We start from the raw sequence: 18,861 nt of genomic DNA, 5'->3' as shown, positions 1-18,861 counted from the left end.
CCCTCCCCTCCCCTCCTCTCCCCTCCCCTCCTCTCCTTCCTTACTCTCTTCTTCAGCTTCTAAGCCAATACCTCAACACTGTGGTTTCTTGATTCCGCAGTAACTCATTTCCTGGGTACCAATGTCTGCTTTAGCTAAACTAGAAGCTAAATTCCTATAACAAAGAGGAGACCCCAGAGTACAGCAGTTCGAACAAGTCAGAACTCCAGCTTTCTAGCACAGGGTTTGAGGCCAGATGGAGAGAAGCGTTCCAGTGTGGGTGGTGACTGGAGTGAGGGCCCTCCATCTCACCCATCTCCCAGCGTGATGGTGGACTGTGACTCACCTGACATTTCAGCCAGTAAAGAGACAGATCGAAGCAGAGACTGCATCTTGAACACATCACTTCTGCACACAGTACAGGGAGGGGGTTGTGGGCTTAAAGAGAACCCTAGAGTGGCTGGTCCTACAGGGGAAGCCCTGGTCTGGTTCACACAGTGGAGGCTTCGTATCCACAGCACTCACTGAGTCATTTATCGTCACTGTTTACAGCAGTACTCTTGATCAGTTGATATGGGTGGCTTGGGAAGCGCTTTAGTGGAGTTTGAATTTACCTTATTGATCACCTCATCATATCCATCTTTGATAACAGTCATCTCTGAACTGTACATTTCTATTCGTGCCTCTGAGTCCGTGTTCTCTTCTCCATTGTGTATTACTGCCACTCTGTCCTATCAGGCAGTGACACCTTAGGCTGTCAAAGGACAGAGTTCTGACATTAGTTGTTTTCTTTTTAGAGCTATACATTTGTCCTCTGTGTGTGGGAGTGGAATCAGAGATCAAACTCAGGTTGCCAGGCTTAGTGGAAAAGCTGCCTCTGTCTCTAGCTTTTGTCTGAAAGACTCACAGTACTGACTTTATTTTTGTAGAATCTTCATCCAAATACAGTGTTGACTATAGTCAAAAAGTCAAGGCCCACAATTGAGTAGCAAATTGGCAAACAGAAAACGAAGGTACGTTTTTAAATTCCCCTGGGTATAAGTTACCTTTTTAAAGACAGAATATAGAAATTCTTGGTGGGCTTTTAAGGCAAAATGGAGCCTAAATCAGACACATTTGAACTTCACCTATGCATCGAACTTGACACATTTCCCTGGAGAGTACCTGCAAGCCACTGCCTTCTCAGAACATCCAGCCAGCCCTTAGCCACCCAGGCTTTCCTGTCCATCCCAGGAGCATTTCTGAGAGTGACAGTGGTTGCTCAAAGCACCTGAATGTTTGTTTATCAGTACCAAACACATAGCTGCCTCCTGAATCATAGCTTTTCAGGCTCCTAAAGTTAGAAAGAGGCACTTATTTTTAGTAATTATTTTCTAAAGTTTTCTTGGGGTGGAGGCAGGGTCCCACTGTGTAGTCCAGGCTGACCTTAACTTTATGATTCTCCTGCCTCAGCCTCCCAAGTGCTTGGATTATAGATGTGCACTGTCACAGACACAGCTAATAATATCTTAAGTACAATGATGATTGTCATCTTTCTGATTGAATACAAATTTGTCCACAAAGTCTCTTGCCATCATCTTGTTGCTGAGTGCTGGAAGCCACTCTGGGCTGGCACTGACTGAAAACAGCTGCTACTACGTTTTCAGTGGAAATCTTGACTCTGAGCAACTTGTCTTCCAACTTGGAGTAGGTTTCATGGCGTGTCGGTGGAAGGAGGAGCTGAGATATTACTTATCAGTGTTGTTTCAGCCACAGTTAGGGATGTCTCTGCCTCTCTGAAGCTTTTTTCATTGTTTGGTGGTCACTGGAAGGCTCTGAGAAAATAAATCAAGGTTCAGAGGTGTTTGGAGCTTTTTATTCATCCTTATATTACCTTGCTGGGACTAGGTAACAGTATCTGTAATTAGACAAAAGAAACGTACTGTCTCATAGTTCCAGAGACTTAAGAGTTGTCAGTGTCAGCAGGGCCACTTCCCACGTCTCTCCTGGCTCTGTGCTTTGCTGGCCATCTCTGGGATCCTGGGCATCTGAATCCCCTCAGTGTCTGCAGTCATCCTCACGTGTCTACCCCACACTTTTGTGTGTGCATGTGTAATTTCCCCTTTTTAAGTCACATAGAATCTGGGTTCCCTCAAAAGACCTTTCTCTAACCTAACTGCCCCCTAAGGTCCATCCAAATAAAGCCATCTTCTTGGGTACCAAGATAAAGGCCCAGGATTCCACCATATCTTTGGAGAGGGAACAAAATCAACCTCTAACATCCCTTTCAACAGAAAGCCTTGGCCTGGAGGCGTCATTCTCATCGTCCAAGGGGTCTAGGACCTCAGTGCTATTGTCTTGATCTGAGGGTTGGTTGACAAGCCTGAGCAGAGGCTGAGACAGGGGTAGGGTATGGGGAGGAGAGATTCTGATTCATTTAGCTGATCTGGAAGTATGAGCCCTCAGTGGCCTTCAGTCATAACTGTCCCCCCTCCTCCCTTTGGAGCATTGAGGGCTCAGATCTCACTGTTCCATTGTAACAGCACATTCAGGCACACATTCTACACAAAACAAAGCAAAGACATGGAGTGTGTGGTCTTCTGGGTTGTCTCTTTTCACAATATAAACAGTGCTCTGAGAAGTACGTGTGATCTGCAACACAGGTTGCTCAAGAATTAGACACTAGACAAACCTGTTTGTTCCAAATCTATTACGTGGTGCTGTTGAATCTCAGGCCTCATGTTTGAGCTTTGCATAAAGATCTTCTCTAACAGTAGTGGAGACTTGAAGGGAACCTCCAGGTGCAGGTGTTGTGAGTGCATCCAGACCTTTAGCCCTTTGGGTAGAAATATGCAGTTATGCTGGGCAGAGCTGCTCACTGTATATGTGTGTTACACAGACACCAGCTGGAGATGCCGGGACATTACTCTCATCTGGCTGCATTCTATGAAGACAAGAAAGGGGTGCTCCATGCTGGCCCCGGGAGGGGTGGCAGCTTGCCACCTGTCTACTGGTTGCCTTCCATTCACCGCTACATGTATCCTGAGATGAAGGTGAGGCTGGCTGTTCTCTTATGTGTCTGGGAATGGTCATTGTGGGTTCATTTTTAGATGATTAAGAAATCATGCCTCAGCCTCATGCAGAATTTTGCTTTTGATAGAATTGGGTTAGACAAAAGCATTTGAGTTTATTTAAGACATAAAGCAAATTACACTAAATAATATGCCTTCTATAACCATGGCACAGAGCCACATACGCTGTGCTACTCATGCTGGACTCCAAGGAGGGAGGATGCTTTTGATTGTGTTGGTTGCTTCTGCTATTGTAAAGCCAAACATAAAGAGGAAGAGTTTTGAAGAACAGACATGGTATTTCTTAGCTGTGTTATTTTTTGACGTTGTTTTATTTGGAAGTTTTGTAGCATCCTTTGCATTTATGCTAGCACGTCTGTTTAATGTCAACAGGAAATCTGGCCACGCAGTAGGTGTTCAGAAGATTTAAAAGGGTCTAAGAATACGAATCTAGCTTTTCTTCCTTCTTCTTGTCCCGTGGCTGGGCACAAGATATTTCAGGAAGCTTAGGACTCCTCTTGTAAAGAAATAATGCATGAATTTATGGAAGAAGGTGTCTTGGGGCATTTCTTAGTTAGGGTTTTATAGCAGTAAAGAATCATCATGACCACAGCAACTCTTATAAAGGGAAACGTTTAATTGGAGCTGACTTAGAGTTTAGAGGTTTAGTCCATTATCATCATGGCAGGAAGCATGGCAGCACACAGGCAAGCGTGGTGCTGGAGAAGGAGCCAAGAGTTGTACATCTGGATCTGCAGGCAGCAGGAAGACAGAGACACTGAACCTGAAGAGACACTTGAGCTTCTGAAACCTCAAAGCCCACCTCCAGTGACCCAGTGACCTACTTCATCTAACAAGGCCACACCTACTAATAGTGCCTGTGGGGGTTGGGTTTTTTTTTTTTTCATTCAAATTGCCCCAGGACGGTCACATTTGGCTATGTAAAACAGAAGGGATGCTAATTCCAGACTGTGGTAGGTGGGGCATGATCCCAGTTTCTTAGCATATCCTGTGAGTTAGGCATTATGCTAATGTATTGATACCTGTTGCAACACTCTTTTAAAGTAAGATTAACAAGAGAAGGTTGTTTTGTTAATCTTTGTTTTCTAGTTAAAGCAGTGGAAGCTTATCAGTAAATGGTTTAGTGACTTGCTTTGGGAAACAGGCAGAATCTAAACCCAGGACTTTGCCAAAACCAGTGTTCACTCCCTGCCCTACTTAAGACGTGGACAAGAGGATACAGACATGATCACTGGGTCAAGAGCAAATTACTTAAATGAGACTGTTTGGTTTTTTTTTTTTTAAGTCATTTGGCCATAAAGGGAAAAGAAGTAATAAGATTTTATCAAAACAAGAGTATGTTAGGCATTTAAAACTAATTCAAGAAGGCTGAAGGATCACTCAGAGAACAGAGTAAACCTATACATTACGAATCTCAGACAACAGATTGGCAAACTATTGCTGCCTACCAAATCACTCAAGATTAAAAACTTCTAATAATGCATGCGTATGGTCCCACAGTTTCTGTGGTGAGGACTCCAGTCATGGCTTAACCAAATCCCAGATTTAGGGTCTGCTGTGAGAGATTTCAGTTAGAGCTCCAGCCAGGGTTCAAGTCTCAGCAAGGTTCAACTGAGCAAGAACCCATTTTTTTTTTCTAATCTGATATGAACACTGACGGGAGAAAGTTTCTTAGGGGATGCAACACTGAAGGCCTCTATTAGTGCTTGCCCTCAGCTCTCAACCATCTGAGGCTGACTCCAGCTTGGCAGTTCGCTTCATCAAGGTCAGCAAAAAGAGAGTGTTAGCACGATAAAGTCAGGGCTCTGTAACCTAATCGGAGAATGAAAGGGCTGCCTGTAGCCATCTTCTCCTAGAAGCAAGTTCCTGAAGAAGAGGGGATTGGACAAGGCTGTAAATACCCCGGGGCCACAGGTGTTACCATGGATGCTGTTCGCCATATTTAAGGCCTGGGCACAAGGAGTAGTGACATCAGGATCAGAGCCCAGGGACGGGAAGGAAGGCCCTTACATAGTCTGTGCTTGGATCTCTGAGGGAAGCGCTGTGCCACTGGGGCTGAGTGTGAGGAGTGCTCTCTGCTGCTGGAGAAGTAGGAACAGCAGGTATGAGATGAAGGAAGTCTCCTTTTTTCCTGTCTTCAGTCTGCATTCATGGCTCCCCATATGCAGAACTTAACAAGAGAGGAGGTAGCCTGAGAGTCCAGGGGAAGGGAGCATGCAGATTTCCTGATCCTGTGATATGCACAAGAGACAGTTGGCAAGGGGCACAGGCTGATCAGAAGGATTTGGGGAATGTATTGATGGGGACACTATCAGCCCCTTTTCTTCTGAATGAAGTTACTTGGCTATCACCAAGGCAAAGGACGGGGCCAACATCTGACCTAAATGCTCTTAGCTTCCTCACCCCATAGGCAAAGAGGGGGAAAAAAAAGAGAAAAGATACTTGCCACTTGCCTTTACCCCATTAAAGACAACTTATTAACAGACCTGTCAGGCTCGCAGATATGGTAGAAAGATACTTACATACGCTGAAGATACAAATGTGCTGAAGTCTTCTTTATCAGAAAACAGCATGTCAGCAATTAAAATTAAAATAAAAAGTAAACTTTTTTTTGTTTTAGCAACTGCACTGCTGGGATCTGCCCTTTAGATATGAAAACACCAGAACACACACATATTTGTGTGTGTGTGTGTGTAATTTTGCAGTGTTCAAGTAGTAGAGAGACTGAATATTCATGTAGTAAACTGCCATTTTGAATAACAAATCAGATCATAAGATGACGACAGAAAAGTTCTACTGGGTCTTTTTTGTAGCAAGGGCAGAAAACTATACCTACTATGACCACACCTTATTAAACCATCAGTCTCCAACAAAACCATAATAAACATATTATGTATTTTCTAAGAGGCACAGCACTTCCCTCAGAGATGCCAGCACAGGCAACATATCTATTCTGAATTCATACAGGCTTTTTTCCTCATTATTCTGCAAACAGTGCTTACACTGGGTTATGTAGCATTTATAAGGTATTAGATATATCAGTAACCTACAGGTGATTTAAAGTATATGGGAAGAACTGATCTTACATGCTAGTATTTTCTATGAATATACATACACATGTTATCTGTGGAGACAGAACAATATGAGTGAACCTATAGTTATTGATGTATATATGGCCCGAGGGCAGGGTGAAGTATGGGGGCGGGCATTGCTTCCATGGGTAACACAGGACAGGCTTGGGCAAAATGACAGCACTAGAAGTCATATATAGCCAGCCTTGTATTTGTGATTCTGTATCCGCAGAGTCAGGCAACACATCTGAACACATACAGGCTCTGTTCTCATTCTGCAGGAAGTGCTACCCAGTGATTTACATAGCATTTATAGAGTAGGAAGTATATCAGTAATCTAGAGGTGATTTAAAGTGTATGGGAAAAACTGTGTATGTTACATGCTAGTACTTTTTTTCATTTTATACAAGAGACCAAGTCTCCATAGGTTTTGGTGTCTGGGGAGTGGGTCTTAGGAAGCAGTCCTCCATGGATACTGGCTATACGGGATATGAGTGCGTTCGCTTTTTATGGAAGATCATGTACATGTTCACAGTGGGAAAATTTTATTGTTCTCTGTAAAAGCCAGAGAGAAACAAGCTCAGAAAGAAAGACATGTAAATCAAAGCGAGAGAAACGCCTCATTGTGCTCTGACCAGGGTACAGTGCAGAAGGGTATGAGATCTGTGACTAACCTTCAGGAGAGAGGAAGACACCCTGTGGTGGCTATCCCAGCACTTCCTTGGCACAGGCGACTTTGTATATACACCTTCTTCTGCCAAGACTGTGTCCTTCAGATCATCATGTTGATGCTTAGATGTCCCTTCCTTCGGGAAGCCTTCACCATCTACCAGAATGCAGTCAACCACTTTCCCATTTGCCCCCAATGACTGCTGTCCTTTCACCTCGCTGGCTCCCCAGGCTGCATTCTAGTTGCTTTTTGATTTGCTCTGCTCGCCAATTATCTGTGGAAGTCAGGACCCGACTGTGTCTATTCACGGTTGAAACTAGAATCCGTCGTACTTAGGCACAAAGTCATCACTTGGGAGGTAGTTCCTGTTAATGCATATGTGAATATGAACAGATAAATGAGATGAGAACTTGGGGTAAATAATTTATTCTAGGACACATCTGTACAAGCCCCATCAGACCCGTGTGCAGTGCATGCGCATACATGTCAAAGGCCTGAAGATGGCAGAAGGAAGGTAGGGAAGAACAGGTTGTCCTCTGGTTCCCTTCTTGTCTGTCCGCTGTTTTGGCCTGATAGAAGACAGCGGCTGAAGAGAGATCTGACCAGTCTTCTCAACCGGGGTCTTCTCTTCTGGTGACTGAATGACATAGAGAGGCTAAGAGTCACAGTGGATGTGCTCAGGAGGGTAGCTGTGTATGCAGTGTGGGGGTGGTGAATCGAGTGTCAGGGTGGAGGTTGCCTTGGAAAGGAAAATTCTTCTCCCAGGTAGTCCAGTCAAAGCTTTAGGGATGGAGGACAGCCATTGGAGGCAGAATGCAGGGGCTGCCCCAGGGCTAGCTTAGTATTTGGGCCCTCCACACACCTCTCAGCCTATTAAACTCAGTGTGGACTTTAGAGTAGCTGCCTGCCTTCAGAACTTGGCTGGCCCGCCTTTCTTATGGCAGATGAACATTCTTAATGCCAGCAACTAAGCATCCAAGTGCCCTTTTGAAGTACTTACAGGCCTCTGTAGTACTCTGAGTTGAAGCCTCTATTCTGCCAGTGGACAGTGGAGTTCTCTATGTCTTGGCTGTTCCTAGCTTTAAGTCACTCGTGTTTTGGCTCAGGTGGTCTTTAAGCCTAGTGAGGTAACCCATGGTCTGGTCTCCTCACTATACAGACTAGGAGAGCAGACTGGAAATATTGGGTCACTTTCCCAGGCTTCCTTGTTAGTAGATGACAGAGGCAGAGTGCAATTTCATGTTCTAAGCCCCTGGCACTGTCCTTCCAGAAGGCAGCCCTCGGGGAGGGGGCCTCCCTGCAGTTGTTTTCCCAAGGAAGTTGGTTAGAGTTGAGGTTTAGCAGAGGTATTCATGAGGCCCTTGTACCGTCCCTGCCTGTAACTACTGCAGATACCTTGCTGTACACAGTAGTCCCCTGGTCCCTGCATACCGGGAACCCCAACTTCAGACTGTTTGCTCTTCACTTTATCACATACAATAGTGTTTTTGTGATAAAGGCCTGCTGGATCTTCAAGGGTAGTTTATGTGTATCTATGGACCTGTGTCAGGAGAGAGAGTGGGGGGGGCGCGGCTTGGATCCTCTGGGTCAGGAGCTGCAGGTGTTTGTGGGATGCCTGTTGCATGAGTGCTATTTTCATGATCGCACAGTAAGCACACTGAATCATTTGAGCTATCTTTTTTTTTTTAATTCACTTTACATCCTTCTCACTGCCCACCTCCTGGTCATCTCCTCCTACAATCCTCCCTCCAACCCCCCTCTTCTCCTCTGAGTGGGTTCCCTCTCTAGGGGGAGCAATCTCTCTTTTAAGTAATAAAATTCAGCTGTTTCCTCTGCATTTCTATCCGGAGTAAAGTATTTATAGTCCTTAAATTCAAACTTCATTCTGTCAGGGGAGCTGATGCATCAGAGAAATCCAGTTTAAAGAAAAATTTAAAACATCAGATAACCATTTTGTGTGGAAGCAACTGTCTCTTAATGCTTGATGGGAGTTTTTAACAGAAGGCTGTTTCACAGTGCCAAGCTCTAACAAGCTGTCCACCTGCCCTTGTGTTTCCAGATCACACACCCGGCTGGCTGCATGTCTCAGTTTATTAAGTTCTTTGGAGAACAGATCCTCATTCTTTGGAAGTTCGCCTTACTTCGAAAGCGCATTCTGATATTTTCTCCCCCACCCGTGGGTGTCGTGTGCTATAGAGGTAACCAGTAGCCCAATCCACATGCCCTCATCCTTCAGTTGTTGACCAACTTTGTAAGAGTTTGGGCCATTTCAATGGGATCAAGGCTTCTGATTGGATTTAGAGTGTGGAGTCTGGAGGCAATGAAGATGGATGGGAGGTGGGGGTCACCTTAGTATCTGGGGAGAGATAAGGGTCTGGGTTGAAGCAGAGATGATGGATTGTGGGTAAGAGGTAAACTGGATCAGGTTAGCTAAGTATGCAAGGGCATAGGTGAGGAAGAGTCTAGGATGACAAGGATCATGAAGCCACCAAGAGTGGGGTCCAAGGAGTAATGAGTTGTTTAGTGGTGGGCTAACTTAGAACACGATGGGTGTTCACCACTTGCGACATTTCCAGGGAGATAGATGTGCATCAGGCACTTGGGTGATTGTGTTAGGACCTCTGGGGAATAGCTGGGTTTGAGAGTGACATAAAGCTTATCTAATAACCATGGAATGATGGCATTATCTGGAGGGAGTGACGAATGAAGGTATCAGGTGTAAGAGGTTGGCCAATAGTGGTGCAAGGGCAGGAGGCCGAAGGAGAGCATGGAAAGGGGAGGACCAGAGGATGGGAGGTTCTAGCGAGCCACAGCCTTGAGGAGGAAGAAGGCCAGTCAGGTTAGTTAGAGAAATTCAGAAAGCATCCATTTGGTGATAAACTGCCAATGAGAACTTTAAGATATCAGGTTCTTCAGTGGGGCCCTGAAGAATTTCCAAGACTACCTAGTTACAGGATAGGTAGCACAAACAAAGCCTTCCCCAGCTTCCGAGACAACTTCCCATTGGCCTAGCCAAACCCTTGAGGCTGAGAAATCATAAAAGGTTTGTTTGAGCTCATGGTTCTCAAAGTCCAAGAGAATGATGTTGGCTTTTGGCTTTGGTCAGCTTTTGAGGCCTCATGGTGGAAGAGATTATTTATGAAAGAAGGCATTGCGGAAGGAGTGCTCCCTTTATAACTTTAGAGATAACTGACTCAGTGTCTCCAGACTACATTAAACGTTTTATAAGGGTAGCACCTCTGTGATCTAATTCCATCTTAGGGACCCTAATCTCCCAATATTATTACACTGGTGTCCAAGCCTCAATATGGGGTTTGGCAAGAACAAACAACAGAATGTAGCAGCTTCCTGTAGGTCAAGTGTTCTGAGGTATGGCCCTGCTTGGTCTTGAGTGGAGGAAAGGGAAAAATTCCTCACTTCTGGTGTCCCACTCTTACAGTGTACTGTTGCTGTTGTCTGGCCAATGTCTCCCTGCCTGGCATTGGGGGCACCATCCCTGAGTCGAAGCCTTTTTTCTATGTGAACGTGGCTGACATTGAGAGCCTGGAAGTTGAGGTGTCCTATGTAGCCTGTGAGTATGGGCCCCTCCCCTCCTCTCCCTGTGTCCAAACCATTCTCTCAGAAAGAGACTCTTGATGCTTGATTCTGTAGTAAGATTGGGCTGGCTTTGTGTGTGTGTGTCCCCCTGGGGTTCACACCTCATTAATCCTAGGCTCCACAGGCACCACAGAGAAGATATTTGAGGAGAAGCGTGAGCTGTACGATGTCTACGTGGATAACCAGAATGTAAAGACACACCATGACCACCTGCAACCCCTGCTGAAGATCAACAGTGCAGATAGGGAGAAGTACCGTCGGCTCAATGAGCAGAGGTGAGGCAGCCCGGCTGCCGTATGCATGCCATGTGTGCTAGCCAGTGCAGGCCAGGCCAGTGCTGTGCTAACAGGGACTTGAAGGCCAGTCACGAGCAGCATCCTATTCAGGGTGGTCCTGTGAAATCTACGAAAAGCCCACTCTACCACCACTTTCCTTGGGCTTTCCTAATCTCTGGAAATCAAGGGGAAGTCTGTCCTTTAGGAGGGCTGACAATTCCTCCATCTTGCCCTCACTGCAGGGTAGCAGACACGCATAAGTGGTTCCTGAATGGGCTTGAGAATCTAAACCCTGGTGAAGGAGCCAGTCACACTTCCTTTCAGAAACACCCGAAAGATCTTGCTTAGATTGGCCTGTATGTTGGGAATACCTATTTACTGAGCATCTACTTTGTGTGGACCCATTAGGAAGCTTGTGTATGTACACTGTCCCATGTAACTCAATTGTTTATCCTACAAAATAAAGGGTTAGCATATAATCCCCAGTCAGTGGACAATTAGACAAAACAGTCCTATGACTAACAGGGGAGAGGGGTGGGAACCACTGGCAAAATGGGCCATAGATCTTGGGTTTGAGTCCAGGTTCTGTTCCTTGTTTACTCTACCTCAGGCCTGGTACAACTCTGGGTGGTGCTGCTTCCTGAGAGATATGGCCATTTGTTGGTGTTTGTTGCTGCCAATTACATAATTGGATCCAGTGGCCACTGGAGTTTGATAGTGTTCTCCCTTCCAACAGGCAGATGCTTCTGTACTCCCAGGAAGTTGAAGGAGACTACAACCCTTGTGAAGAGGACCTCTTTGTGCTGTGAGTCAGCCTGGACATCAGTTGTGGGGCTCTGGGAATGCTTTCAGTACCAACTTCTATGAACAACTTGCATCCCTCCCATGAAACTCACTGCAGTGGAGGGTGGCCTTTATCATTGTCAGGACTCTCAGTGTTCTGTCCTTAGAGGTAGCCTGAGTCCTGGAAAGCTATCAGGGTGAATGCAGAGTGGCTGAAGAGATGGGGCAGGTAGAGAAGAAAATGGGGACCCTGAAAGTGCATTGTGTTGAACATTTGCATCCAGAATGTCACCACATAGCTGCCCATCTCTCCACCCTCTCATTCATTGTCTCCTCTGAAAAGACCAGTTCTTTATGCTGGGTATTATGAGATCATCTGAAAATCCAGCTCTTGAATACAGTGTAATCTCTCTTCCCCAGGTCTGGTAGCCATAGTACACATGACACTCAAGTGGCCACAGGAAATCCTGTTTCAGAATTAGAGGAGAACTGTAATTGAAGTAGAAACAGATCTCCAGGAGAGGTCCTAGTTTAGATGAGGGCATCTCCACAGAGGTTTATCCTGTTCTTGAGGCTCCTTTCTAATGCATGCATGCTGAGTGAATGGGCAGACAGTCTGGTTAAGCCATTTTGATATGTCTGTAGAAGTTCGCCAATCCCCCAAGCAGCCTGGCTGAACTAACGTCTTCCTAAGCTGTGACTCTGAATCCTGTTTTATGCATGCTCTTCCTCCAGACACCCTCCCACGTGGAGCAAACACACAGTGTGAGCTGTGCCGTTCTCAGTTAGTATGGCTTGCCTCCCCTTTCCACACTGCTGGCTTCAGAACTGCTGTGCCTACTCCAGCATCTCTGAGCTCTCCCTTTCTGGGTACAGCATCAGTGACCTAGGACTGCAGGGCTAGCACAGAACCCTATGCTCTCCAGTGAGGCTTCTGTGGTCCAGTCAGGGCTTTGAAAATGTGCATTTTAGTCTCTTATTTGAAGTCTCGGTCTCAGAACTGCCTTATTAGGTTCTGTGTCTTCACTTGCTTTCCTGAAGGTTTCTCAGAGGGAGCAAAGTTGTCTATGGAACCTCTCCAAGGGGCTATGTTTAAAACAGGAAAACAGCAGTCAGAGATACTGCAATTCTTGCTGTGTGTTTTCCTTGCTGACCTCATTACACTAGTAACAGTTTAACTTTTACCCTCTTTAAAAACTGTTACAAGTTTGGAAGACTTGTAAAAGTAGACTACCCAGCACAGATGGGGCTCTCCTTGTTTGGGTTATCTAGATGAGCTTTTTTTCTCTTGTCTTCTCTTCCTTTTCTGTCTTGGAAATGCAGGTTTTTCCTAGAACAAAACAACCGGATTTTTCAGACTCTGTTGGAGGTGTCAGCCAGCCAAGACAAAACTCTAACAGCGGAGCATGCCCGAGGCATGGGACTGGATCCCCAGGGAGACAGGAGCTTTCTCATGGACCTGCTGGAGGCCTATGGTATTGACGTCATGCTGGTCATTGACAACCCCTGTTGTCCATAGGAAGTGTAATAGGACTGATGGTGAGACACTCGTGTGTGGTGACAGGAGCCTGGAGTGCACCCCAGGCCCTCAGCAGCTTCAGTTTTAATTAAGGTGACACTAAGGACTGTTTATACTTTCCAACACGTGTAATTTTTGCCATTTTCTTTCTGTGCCTCAGCCCTGGGGCTGGGGTGAGACTGCCTAGGCTTTTGTAGCCTTTGGTTGGACGTGGGAATCTACTGTCTTCCACTGCTGCTTCTTTGGGTTTAGTCTTAGGAGTTCTGTGAGTCAGAGTCAAACTCTGGGATGAACTGTTCAGAAAACCTGTATGTCTCCATCCTTTGTTGCATACGAGAATAAGATAACCATGTGTCCTTGTGTGGCCTTAGATGTTCATCTGCCTACAAACAGAAACTAATCAGATGACCTTTCAAGGTCACTAAGTTCAAGGAGTCAAGTTGGGATCACCTATTGGTCAGAGGGCAATTCTGCACTTTCTCGATTTGCTGGAGTAGAGGGACCACAAAGAAGGAAAAAAATGTTTCTGATAGAATGTCAGGGAAAGAATCCTTGAAATCTTCCCAAGTAAGGGAATGGTAGCTATGAGTTACAGTATGCGCCCCACCGATCCTCTTGGCCAATGCTGAAGGGTGGTGCTGGCCCTAAGCTTACAAGCAAAGTCGTCTGACATTGAGTCTCTTAAACTCTGAATATACTCTTGGACTAACAGGTTCAAACAGGTAAGGGAAGAAATCTCCAGTTTCTCTTAAGAGCTCTGTGGAGGAAAGGTACGCAGCAGATACTTCTGATGAATTCTGCAATGTGGCCAGTGTCCACGCTGGTTGACTCAGGTTGCAATGTGATGTTAACAGGTCTCGTCACCAATTTGAAACTCCCACAGATGTCTCTTAAGCAGAGACAACATTCCTTAGGCTAAGCAATTGGATCTACAGACCTAAGAGATTTGACAGGGAAACTATACCAGTGCCTCCCATCCAAGAGAATAGCTGGAATTCCCAGACTAACAACCATGCCTGCTTCTTTTGGTCTGTGATCTCGGACTGCAGTCACTTTGTACTTTGGGGCTGGGATACTTTGGACTCATGGACTATGTGGAAGGGCAGTTGTTAACCATATTCAGAAAGCCATGTGAATAGCTTTCAACATTGAACCAGCCATCAAACATCCATGTCTGTACCTGAAAAGCACCCAGGCTGATGTCCACAGCAGAGAGGACTTCAGAAGGAGGGGCTGTGCCTCGTAACTCAGTTCTAGGTTCTTGAGGCTTATTGCTTAGCTCAAGTATTTTCACTGTACTCCTTGATTTAAAAAAAAAAAAAAAAAAAAAAAAACAAGAGTGAAGAGGTTAGTCTGTAAAAATGCAGAGACACTGATGAGTCAGGGTAACATCTTTTCTGTAAATATATAAATAAGTTTAGGCACTGACATAAACTGTCCCAGCTAACTGATTTTTTTCCTCTGCAATGTGGGTCTAGCCATCATTCCAGTAACACAATGTTTACAAAAAACCACAGCTGTGCTCAGTGGCAGAAGTTTCTCCTGCTTTGTCCTTATGGCTACCTTCTCTTGACCCAGGGCTGAGCAGGGACTACCTGATGCTGATGGAGCAACAGTTCCATTGGGCTCTAAAGCTCAAAGTCAGGGGTAGATAGCCAGAGACAGGAGCAGGAGTAAAAGCAGGCTGCTGTTTCTGAGGGACTGGAGGACTCTCTTTAGAATTCAGTTTCTTGAAGACCCCATTTCTGAGAACCTCCCTAGAGCCTTCTGTATGCCAACACTGTTTCCTGTGCTGTTGAGGCAGCAAGCTGAGAATTTCTGATGTAAAGGTAGCAAGGGTGAGAAAGGCTGTCCTTTGTTAACTTGGGCCTTTTGGTTTCTTTGTAACTGAGCAGCTGTGTTAGGTCTTAGGCTCTGGGCTTGCTAACCACCAGAGCAGAACTTCTTGTTTAATATCTCCTTCAGTCCTTCCCTACCTTGCCAGCTTCCTCATAGGCCCAGAACCTGACACAGGCATCTGTGTGGCTGACAGTGTGTTTGTCAGCACCCCTTGTACCTTTGCCCCATTTATCTGCTGCAGAGTACGTCTTGAGAAGTGAGCCCAGTCCATGTCACTATGAAGTCATACCAGACTGCTCCCCCAGTGGCAGTTAGTTAGCAGATGCAAGCCTGCATAATATGCTGTGAGTGTCCTATAAAAGGAAGAAGTTTGTGGAGAACTATATAGGAATCCCTCTACAGTGATGGCAGGAGCTAGCAGCCACAGGATGTGCTCGCCTGTCACTCTTGAAATACTTTCTGAAAAGGCTTTATTTGGAAGAAGTTAATTCATATCCTTCATAGCTTTCTGACCGTTAGCAGAAACTGACGTTTTTTTCTTAACACTGGCCTCTAGGAAGAGGGCTAAAAACTCCGATGTGGGTCCTGCCATTCTGCTGGTGGCTCTCATCAGACCCCTGCCTGAGCTGGCAGAGCCCTTCTGGAGAGCACTAATCCCCATCTGTACCATGCTGGGAACCGTGTGCTAACCTGGAAGCACTTGCTGACTTGCATTGCTGGCTATTCAGTCATTTTTAAGGTAGAAGACATTTCCAATGGCAACAGTCTTCAGATTCCCTGAAACTGGGGTACTGGGTTTGTGGACACCCATGTTAAGTACAACACACTGAGCATAACAAAAGCCCCTTAAAGTGGATGTGTTCAGTCTTGTCAGCAGATGGTACTACTCTCAGCTAGTTGTTGCCTGGCTCAGGACTCTTTCCTCAGAAGCAGTAAAAATAGCAGAGCTTATCTCCTACCAGTCTATAAAAGAAGGCCAAGTCATTGCCTGGTATTAGTGTTGGCTTTAAACATGAAGCCTTCCCTATGCTGGGCCTGGATCCAGGCCAGTGTCGGTGTCCTACCTGGGGCCCATATGGTCCAGTCGGTTAGGAGTACAATGTGACAGGAGGCATCTGCCTCCCACACCTCCCACCCATTCTGGCTTCTGAAGAGAAGCTGGTCTCATTGCTGGGATAGAAGTTAGGACAGGAACTTGAAACTGTAACTTACCTTGCTGGAAACCACGGAAAGGTCAGGGTGATGCTCCGATACAGTAGTGCCAGATGCTTCATGGGAAGGTTCGCTTACACAATTACCTAATATGCTTTAGCTAGATGATAAAGGTAAATTAAACCATAGCTAATTGCTGTCTTCGTTCTCACGGCAAGGAGGATGGACCTCCTGTCTTGAGGCACTGAAAGCCCTATTGATGCTGGAAAGGTAAGACGGACTCATCCTTCCACTGAAGCTTTAGGGGAGACTTCTCAAAGGGTTGTAGTGAATTAGTTGGTGGCAAAAGCCAGCCTCTGAGAGATGCAAGGACTTGGGAACTGTCTTTTCCCTTAAACTGCACAACCAGAGAGTGGGTTGAGATGCTTTCTCCAAGTCCAGTGTGATAGCCCTTGCAGAAGTAATACAGGGTGTGGGTGAACAGAACTATAAGATAATGCTGGGTCTCACAGTGAACATGCCTTATTATTCGAAGAGCTTGAAAACTGACAGGAGCACCCATGGGAAGTCTTCCCCTAGGCTTCCAGGCTGATAGGCCACAATTCTGAGAGATGCCCAGCATCCATCTCTCCCTCATAGCCCATAGTTCTACCCATGGTGAGGCTCCCGAAGGCCCATAGGCTTAACTCAGCAGGCCCAGTTTCATCCCTTTTCCTGAAAATGCTTTTCAGTCAGGTAGGGGAAGGGGAGGAGTTAAGGGCTCCTTTTTACCCAAGTCATGGGCTTTGACTATTCCACTTTATTGCTAATATACCTCTGTTCCCAGGAGCTACTGAAGTACTCAGTGTTGTGGGGAAAAGACAGTGAGTAAAGGTAATGCTTTTCCTATGAGAAATGGAAGTTTATTTTTATACCAGTGTTACTGAGTAGTGAATTAAGTACCGAAGCGTTGAAATGGAAAGGAATTGCAAAGTTATCACCTAAAAAGCAACGGGCAGCTTTGTAGTTTAATAGCAGCGGAGGCTCTTAGACATGTCACTGTCCGTGGTAGTGTGAAGCCTTAACACACACCCTCTGCTGCATTATTCCAGCAGCTTTACAGGAAGTAAAGTCAACTGGCCTGGCAAGGATGAGAGGGACAGTGACCTTGGGCAAAGCTCTGGAACAGAAGAGCATAAATAGCCTTTCAGTGACTCTCCCCTCTTGGTCAAGGGAGAGAGCGGGGAATGGGAGGTAGTCTACTATCTGGCACTTTAATTCATTTTAAGTCCTGGAAGTTGTGTGATACTGTAAATTCGGAAAAGGAATAGGACTTTTCTGGTGCTATGTAGAAAAACGAAGGTGGGATAAATAAGACTCCTTTTGGAGCTTGTTCTAGAATGTCAGCGTGGTGCTAGCTCTCAGAACCATGTTGACTTAAATTCTGACAGGTTTACAGCAGAGGATTTGTTCACTTTTGCAGCAGGTGCCTGTTTTGTCTGGCGAGTTTACTTTGCTTCCTAATGATCCTGGGGCTCACTGGGGCAGGGCAGGGTTTTATAAATGTGCTTAGATGAAACTGCAAAGTGAAAAGCCCATACAGAGCAAATACATATATATACAAAATTGACATTGTATCTGGGTAAATTAAGCAAAGATATATAAAAAAAGTCAGGCAAACCCAAAGTTCACTTTCCTTGCCCATCAGAAATACCTTCAGCCATGAGAAATGGAGGATTCTGTCCTCCTGAACTGTCTGCATAACTGGCTGCCAGGCTTTGGGACGGGGAAACGAACCAACTTCATTTGCCGGAAACTTGGATAAATTTTTGTGTAAGTCTGGAATATAATCCTTCCTGAAAAAGAAATCATGGTAAACAAGGAAATATGTTTTCCTAGGTTGTTTTTTTTTTTTTTAAACATAGTGTTCCTGTTGCCTTAAGTGTAAAAGCCTATTTTGAGTAATAACCCCAGCCTAAGAGTTATAGCAATAAAAGGACCAGAGTCTATTTTTGTTTCAAGTCTTTACCTCATATGACAAAGTCAGAAGGAATGCTGGTAAGTTTTGCTCTGGGTACTACTGCAAACCGATGTATCCTTTCTCTGTGTCTTCAATGGAGTATTATTTACAGACCTGAAGGAAGCTGGGCTTAACCCCAAGGCTAAGTGTCAATGTTTCTTGAATTGATTCTTTCTGTGGTACAAGTTAACACCTGTGTATATCGTATCTGTATATATCTGAACCAAGTTATGTGGAGAGGTTGATAATAACTATATTTACAAAAAAAAAATTTTTACAATTAAAGTTCACATTTTAACATGAGCCTGTGTGCTGTGATCCTTTACCATGTAGTTTTTGGTAGGAAGGAGTGCTGACAGCCTAGCCCATCAGTAGAGCCCAAGGGAGGAAGGAATGCTGCTTTACAGACACTGGGGAGCTGCAGCCAGTCCGTTGAGAGGCTACAGTTGGATAAACACTCTCCACGTAATGGAAACTAAAGTCAAAGAACCGGGACCTTGTACCTTTTGAAACTTCTAGATTCTAGAAAGAAGCGATTTCATTTCAGAAATCTCTTATCAGAGCATTATATATTGATAAATATGCACATTATCTATCTATAGGGAGAGTTATTTTAAACCAGTATAGAGTGAGTTGTTAACACTGGTCAAAAAGCTAGGTTTCTATTTTCTAAGTGGGGCAGTCATACCCAATAATGCCCATGCCTTAGGGGCATTATAGGAACTGGTATTCTTTTAGTGTCACTTGTGGGTATAAAGGCCTGGAGGTGATCCCCACGATCTCAGCAGAGCTGAACATCTGTATACCTGATATTAAATGTGGACATTTTAGGGATGGACCATCCAAAGAAAAAGCAGTAAACGAAGACTGACAATGAAGCTGACTAAAGAAAACAAAATTAACAGC

At 45.2% G+C, this 18,861-nt stretch overlaps 1 protein-coding gene and 2 long non-coding RNA genes across 4 annotated transcripts in view; 1 reads left to right on the top strand and 2 right to left on the bottom strand.

Annotated features, from left to right (window-relative positions):
- Kiaa1147 (KIAA1147 ortholog) overlaps positions 1 to 18,258 on the top strand; it is a 42,009-nt gene extending 23,751 nt beyond the window's left edge. Inside the window, exons 4-9 of the mRNA XM_028768417.1 lie at positions 2,858 to 3,011; positions 8,851 to 8,989; positions 10,231 to 10,362; positions 10,513 to 10,663; positions 11,400 to 11,468; positions 12,770 to 18,258. Of these exons, the coding sequence (XP_028624250.1) occupies positions 2,858 to 3,011; positions 8,851 to 8,989; positions 10,231 to 10,362; positions 10,513 to 10,663; positions 11,400 to 11,468; positions 12,770 to 12,965 (841 nt within the window). The 3' untranslated portion in view covers positions 12,966 to 18,258. The remainder of the gene's footprint in view (positions 1 to 2,857; positions 3,012 to 8,850; positions 8,990 to 10,230; positions 10,363 to 10,512; positions 10,664 to 11,399; positions 11,469 to 12,769) is intronic.
- Positions 1,380 to 6,906, bottom strand: LOC114622064. Its single transcript, XR_003711539.1, has 3 exons — positions 6,796 to 6,906; positions 2,651 to 2,794; positions 1,380 to 1,793 (listed from the first exon to the last, which is right to left on the bottom strand). It is a non-coding gene; the product is annotated as an uncharacterized LOC114622064 (long non-coding RNA).
- On the bottom strand, positions 7,202 to 14,264 carry LOC114622063. Of its 2 annotated transcripts, XR_003711538.1 has the most exons (3): positions 14,146 to 14,264; positions 12,681 to 12,776; positions 7,202 to 7,428 (listed from the first exon to the last, which is right to left on the bottom strand). It is a non-coding gene; the product is annotated as an uncharacterized LOC114622063 (long non-coding RNA). The 2 variants fall into 2 exon arrangements; XR_003711537.1 differs by lacking the exon at positions 12,681 to 12,776.
- Positions 18,259 to 18,861: the final 603 nt, after the last annotated feature.

The sequence above is a fragment of the Grammomys surdaster genome, unplaced genomic scaffold (assembly GCF_004785775.1).
Source record: "Grammomys surdaster isolate TR1022 unplaced genomic scaffold, NIH_TR_1.0 186, whole genome shotgun sequence".
NCBI lineage: Eukaryota > Metazoa > Chordata > Mammalia > Rodentia > Muridae > Grammomys > Grammomys surdaster.
The sequence above is the reverse complement of the archived record's forward strand: the minus strand, read 5'-3'. Positions and strand labels throughout refer to the sequence as shown.